This window comes from Setaria italica, chromosome IV (genome assembly GCF_000263155.2).
Source record: "Setaria italica strain Yugu1 chromosome IV, Setaria_italica_v2.0, whole genome shotgun sequence".
Taxonomy (NCBI): Eukaryota; Viridiplantae; Streptophyta; class Magnoliopsida; order Poales; family Poaceae; genus Setaria; species Setaria italica.
The window spans coordinates 30,936,075-30,943,160 of NC_028453.1; the positions used below are offsets into that span (position 1 = coordinate 30,936,075).

At 46.3% G+C, this 7,086-nt stretch overlaps 1 protein-coding gene across 1 annotated transcript; it reads right to left on the reverse strand.

Moving 5' to 3' along the window:
- Positions 1-1,376: 1,376 nt before the first annotated feature.
- On the reverse strand, positions 1,377-5,114 carry LOC101762025. Its single transcript, XM_022826122.1, has 6 exons — positions 5,038-5,114; positions 3,277-3,443; positions 2,329-2,407; positions 2,049-2,235; positions 1,833-1,964; positions 1,377-1,742 (listed from the first exon to the last, which is right to left on the reverse strand). Exons 1-5 carry the CDS (start codon positions 5,112-5,114, stop codon positions 1,935-1,937), a joined length of 540 nt encoding a protein of 179 aa, XP_022681857.1. The 3' UTR covers positions 1,377-1,742; positions 1,833-1,934.
- Positions 5,115-7,086: the final 1,972 nt, after the last annotated feature.

A 7,086-nucleotide genomic window follows, 5' to 3' on the forward strand; every position in this document is an offset into this window, starting at 1 on the left:
AGGGGAGGGGAGGGGTCGTGCTTGTGCCGGGGAGTATGGAGGGGCAGCATGGCGTCGCCGGGAAGAAGGGAAAAAGGAGCGGTGGGCCGGCGCCGGGGAGAACGGAGAAGGGAGGGGCGGGCCGGCCAGCGCCGGGAGCTCCACCATCAGCCCGAGAGCTGCAACGGCCAGGAGAAGGTGGGGTAAAAGAAAAAAAGAAAATTTTAGGTGGATGACATGTGGATCCACCAACAGATATGGCTAATGGTGTTAAAACGGCATCATCCCAACCTTCTCAACCCCTCCAATCAAACAAAAAACTGGGTCCAACCCATCCCTCTCATGCAAACACGAGATAGGTCAAACCCAACCCAAAAAAATGGGTCGGCTCCGATCCAACCCACGTTGTTCCAAAACCAAACACATGCCAAGTCGACCGGTGAGGTTTCTGCTTGGCAGGTACACTTCGATCACTTAGACAAGTATCTACTGGTACTGATTCTTCATTCATTATACCGCACTGAACTTATATGCGGTTGAATCTTCCCTCTGTGAGCTCTGAATTTCTGATCGCTGTGTTTGCATTATTGCAATGGCAATTGGCAGTGATGCTGAGGCTTGTGCGGATGACGGCAGCAAGAACCACAGAGCCATTGTGCTCCAGGCTCAAATTAATCGATCACGAATTCAGCTGAAAGCACACGTGGCCTCAATCAGAATCGGCAAGAAAGCATGATGGACAAGGCAAAGTTTTTGGAAGGAAAAACATTCTTTATCTTGGTATATACTCTATTAGTCCCAGTCCCAAAATAGAGTTATATTTTAGATTCCACTTAAATCATATTATCTTGAGAAAATTCCTTATTTGACACTGGGAAAATGAGTCATTCCTTTCTTGGTCCTGAAATTTTCTTCGTTCCCTATTTGACACTCGCTTCAACTTTCGTTCCCTATTTGACACCGCAGTTAAATTCATGGGCTAACGGTGTTAAGATATTTTTGCCCCTAAGCGCATGCTGACGCCATGCATGCATGCAGGGGGTGGCTGGGCGCTGGCGCCATGCACCAGGGGGGGTGCATGAATGCAGGCTGGGTGGCGCCATGCATGCATGCAAGGGGTGGCTGGGCGCTGGAGCCATGCACCAGGGGGGTGCATGCAGGCTGGCTGCATGGCTGATGGTATTTGCATGATTTTTTGTCGTAGGTTTTTTTTGCATGGGTGCAGTCTCTGGTTTTTTTGCGTAGGTTTTTTTTCTAAAATTTTTGCTGCTGGCTGGTTTGCAATATTTATACAATATTTTTTTGCATGATTTGTAACATATTATTTTTGCATGATTTGTAACACATGTATACAATATTTTTTCGACATTGACAAAATATGATGATGACACATGATATAGAAAGTTCACATACCGACACCACATTAATTCAAATTCAGGAGTTCAAATTCACATGCAAGTTCACAGGAGTTGACATTCACATGCAAGTTCACAGGAGTTCAAATTCACATCCAAGTTCACAGGAGTTCAAATTCACATCCAAATTCACAAATACATGAGGATCACAAGCTTAGCCTTCTTTTGCTTCTTGTGCTCATTGCAGGGCTAGCAGGATCCACCCTTTTGCTTCTTGTGCCCATTGCAGGGCTGTCAAGTGGTAGCATAGGAGTTGGGGTTTTCTTTTTAGTAGTCTTCATTTTCCTTTTGCTCTTTGCCTTGACTGGAGCAGCTGTAGGCAGAGGTTCATTTGAATCTGAAATTGACCTGTGTATGCCAAAACTAGACTTTTACATATAACAGTAGCAACAAAATAGCACTAGTAGTATGACCAATTTTTAAAAATATGTGTATTACCTTTTTGATGCTCCAGAACTAGATTTGCACGTATTTGCCATTTTCTTGGATGTAATCTCCTCGCTTTTTGATGCTCCAATACTTGAAACGAGTTGGTTATCCTTACTGTTCATATTTGAGGTCAAATTTTGACTAACATAGCAAAAGGTAAAGTGAGAAAATAGTGAGCTAACATGGCAGGTTGTTTTGGAAAAAGTGACAAAATCATGAGCTTACCTTGGTGGAAAAGACATAGAAGTAGCCAGGCGGGTGCTTGTCTACAATCTCTTCAAGTAAATCCTTATAGTTTGTCAAATCTGAATCAACGGTCATATCAAAACAAAAACATTTGAAATCCTTTCTAACTCTCTTCTTGTTGCCAAACAGTCTAATTTCTAAAACATATGTTGAATTTGGATCCATCCTGCAAATGAAAAGAACAATCTAAGGAATCAACAATGCTACTTGCACATAACTTTTGCACTGCTTAAATAAATTGAAGGTAGTAAGCACTCACCCTTCAAGGAGCCAGTCTGGCTTTGTGACAGCATTATCAGACCCTTCATGCCCTCCCAAAGCCCGCCCAACCGTGCTCCCTGCATTTTGAATTAACATGGCTTCAATTCAATATAACAAGCACCAGTTAATTACCAAAGCTTTGGTCAAGCACTGTGCATGCCTCCTAGATTTTTTGTGTTTGCCTCCTAGATTCACCTCCTCAAAACATCAATAACAACACAATACGATATAGATATCAGGTTTATTGCTTATCATTTCATCGCAAAACACTACCACCAATCCTTTACTTGGACAACACATCTCAATTTAATATAGCCATCACATGCCACCACAATTGCAACTAGGATAATAATGTAGTTACAGTTGCAACTTGGCGCGGCCTCCCATTGCAACTAGGACAATAGCATAGTTGAAACCATACACACAATTGTAATTGCAACCGGGACACATAACTGATTGCAACGGGTACCAGTTGCAACCGGGGCACATAACTGTAAGTGATTGCAACTAGTACCAGTTGCAACCGTGACACCAAACTAATGATATGTAATGCTAGTTGCAACCAGTGCACTTAACTGATTTCAACTAGAGCATTAGACCGGTTGCAATTAGGGTACTAATTTGTTATAACTAAAGCCGTTGCAACCTCACAAAAACACACTTGTTGACATATCCTCATGCCGCACCCTTATCGTGTACTAGCAGCAACTAAGGCATCATACTTATTACAACCAGACAATGATCTTACTTATGACCAGGGAAATAAACCCAATTATAAACGGACTATCATGCTAAAAATATTGTGCCGGACCTGTCAAAAAAAAATCCAATCAGACCATATACCACCATTTGCTAGTTCAGCTGAACGAAACAAATGCTAGTTCAGCTGACGAAACAAATGCCAGTCGCAAAATACTACAACACATTATCAGTTCGTGCAATCTACCTGGAGTCTCCGCACCCCGCCTCCCTGAAGCCTCCGCGCCACGCTGGGGGAGCTCCCTGGAGCCTCCGCGCCCCACCGGGGAGGGGGGGCCTCCCTGGACGCCCGCCTGGAGCTTCCGCGCCCCGCCGCGGGGGGGGGGGGGGGAGCGGGCGCTTCCCCCCGGGGGGCTCCCCCCGGAATCCCCGGAACCCGCCCCGTTGCCCCGGGGGATTCCCGCGGGCCCCCCCCGTTCCCCCGGGGGGAATCCCCCGGGTTCCCCCGGCCCCCCCCCCTTTTCCCGGGGGCCCCCCCGCTTTTCCGGGCCCCCCCCCCCCCCCCGGGGGGGTTCCCCCCAAACCCCCCCCCCCCCCCGGGGGGGGGGGGGGGGGGGGGGCTCGCCGCCGCCATCGACGCAGCCCGACGGCCGGCCGCCGCCTCAATCTGGGAGGGACCGAGAGAGACGCACGGGAGAGACTAGGAGAGAGACGCACGAGAGACTCGGCGTGCTGCGTGCGCTGCCTTGGGTAATTTGGACCCAAACGTTATTATCTGACAGCGGGGCCCACGATTCCTAACGGGATAAGTAACAGAACAGACGGTAGTGTCAAATAGGGAACGAAAGTTGAAGCGAGTGTCAAATAGGGAACGAAGAAAATTTCAGGACCAAGAAAGGAATGACTCATTTTCTCAGTGTCAAATAAGGAATTTTCTCTACTATCTTATACTTGATTAAATTTATATAAAAATATATCATGATCTATCGCACCAAATTAGTATAATCACCAAATCAAATCATGAAACATATTTTCATGATATAATTATTTAGCATCATCGATATGAATACATTTTTCTAGAAACTTGATCAAATCGGAGATAGGTTGACTTACGACAAATCTAGAGTAACCTATATTTTGGAATAAAGACAACAATAAGTTAGTAGCAAACAATTTTCTTCGTCGAATAAAGTGGGAAGGAGGAGGATTAGGGAAAGAAGGGTACGGAGTTGTGAGGATTTCGTTTCACCAATGATTCACGACAACAGTCTCGGTATTCCATCCGCTCCCTCGCACTCAGGTTTTCAGCTCATGCGCGCAGCACGTGCTTCCGTTCCCGCCAATTTTTTGCTTCCTGAAAAGGACATTCCCGCAGCTGTTCCCTCCACGCCCAGCCCACAGTGGCGTATTTCCCTCGGGCGCCTTCTTGCCTGTTGTAGCAACAGGCCGCAACTACTGGTCGAGCACAGAATCATTTTTGTCGCCGAAGGCCCGCTCGCGCTATGGGGGGGAGCCCACACATCTCGTTTTCCTGTTTTTTTTCACGGCCCAATATCGTGTTCATGCAAATTGCCGTTCGTTAAAGAGATAGTTGGGCCTAGAGATGCTCCCGAATCCTAATGTTTTTGTTTTCCTTTTTGGTTGTGATGTTGGTTTCAGTTTCTATTTCTTTCTTTCTTTTTCTATTCTTTCTATACTTTGTCCTTTTTCCAGTTCCAAAATTTATATATTTATTTTCTTTATCATTTCTATTTCAAATGTACATGGAAGACTTGCTGCTACTTTTTTCTTTTTTCGTTTTTTGTTCTCTTTGGTTCTTTAATTTTTTATTTTATTTTTTTCTCTTATTCTCTATCTAATGTTTTCCCTTTTGTTCTCTTATTTCTTACTACATTATTTTTTATCTATTTATCATCACACACCCCCTTATTTATTTTTTATTTTCTTTTAATTCTTCAATTTGCTTCCTAATAGGTAGCTGGATCCGAGAAGCCGTGAAGGTGTTGACCTAGGCCGTGGGGTGAAGAGCACGAGGGCAGTCGCGGTGATTGTAGCAACTAGCAAAGGGAAGGAGAAGAGCGCCATGCGCTAAGAGGGAGATATAGAGGTGGTGACGGGCTTGGATTGGGACTAAATGAGTGAGCAGAGCCCACGTGTGATAGGAAAGTATCGGAGATAAGATCAATTAAATAAACTCAAATGGATTAACAAAAGGACTATCCTAACTCAGGTTGTCCGCACGTCATCTTGCGCACATTTAGAGGGTGTTTGGATACCAGTGGTAAACTTTAGCAGTGTCACATCGGATGTTTGATTCTAATTAGGAGGACTAAACATGAGCTAATTACAAAACTAATTGCACAGATGGAGTCTTATTCGCGAGACAAATCTATTAAACCTAATTAATCTATCATTAGCAAATGGTTATTGTAGCACCACATTATCAAATCATGGACTAATTACGCTTAATAGATTCGTCTCGCGAATTAGACTCCATCTGTGCAATTAGTTTTGTAACTAGCATATATTTAATACTCCTAATTAGTATCCAAACATCTGATGTGACATGTACTAAACTTTAGCAGATGGTATCCAAGCATCCCCTCATCGTTAACCAGCCTAAGAACCTGCAAAGATGGTAGGATTGGATTCTCTAACACGCATCTGCTCCTTTTCTTCCATAAGTTCCGATCCGTGTACATGATCATCAGCAGCTGTTGTCCTCCGCTGGTGTGCCCAGAGCCGACCCACAAGCCATAGTGTCGTTACTCCATCTATCCTTGAAGGATGTGCGCTGGGATGTCGCGTGTTGAGTGCTGGTCATGTCATTTGTCCAAGCTGTGATAAGCTCCTTCCTATAGCTGCATTGCATGCACAGATGAAGCACCGTTTCTTTTTCCTGCTAGCAAAAGAGGCTTACCGTTTCTTTGGAAAGCTGCTTATCAGTTGCATCACATGATGCTTCAGTGTGCCTACCCAAGGTTTCCACATCTTCCCATTCAAACCAAAGTCATCAAAGGCTCAGCGCCTGGCCTAACACATTGTGAGATTAACTATGGTAAGCCTGCCTCTTTTCTTCAGTCGGTATATAAACCCAGATCCATTTCACCCATGTCCTCTATTTGCTTCTGCGGAACCTTTCGAAAGAATGTTCCTTCTTATTTGCGGTTTCATTCCCACTTTTCCCGTCGGCATCGCGACCAACCTTTGATCTAGATCTACCTCCCCTCCACAAATACAAGCACTATCAGGAACGTTTTCTCAGACAGAGTGCTTCTGAACACCTCAAATGTGCATGTCGGGAATGAAATCTCCAACAAATTAAGGCATACAAAATCTGACAAGCTAAAATCTTGCTCGCTAGAATGAGCCTGCTTAACAACGACCAGTCACTGCTTCGTTGGCAAACATGTTGGCATCAACCCAGCAATCTGAATGAACGGATTTCTTCATCATCCACAAGCTGCGACGCCAGGATATCAACGCAGCTGCAAGTCCTCCCTGGCGACGAACTCCTGCTTCACACATTGTCCATCTCGACCATGCTGCATCCTGGCGTCTTCCGTGTGCCCCAGCTCCTCATCCCTTCCGTGCGCATGCCGCGAAATAGCTGCAGTGCTTGGTCGATGCACTCGCACATCACGTACATCTCCATCAGCGCATTGCCGATGCATATATACCTTGTGCAGCAACCGTGCTTATTGCAGTAAGCGTATATCCGCCGGCCTAGCTCCAGGGCCCCCGGTTGGGCCCAGAACAGTGACAGGAGCGGGGACGGCGCGAGGCCACGGTCATGGCTGGACTTGGAGCGTCCCGTGTAGGGCGAGGAGGGAGGGAGGAGAGGTGCACGGAGATCGAGTGGCTGCGCCGTGACGAGGAGGAAGGAGAACGTCGCCGCCGCGCGCAGCCAGCATGGCGAGGCAGTCGAACGAACGCGACCTTGAGGAGAACGAACGACCTTTTTTTGTACGTCGCCTGTCGACTCAGCGGGAGCCCTCGGCGCGCAGCAGCGCTGAACACGGAACACCATCCATGCGCACGCTGCGGAGAGGTGCCA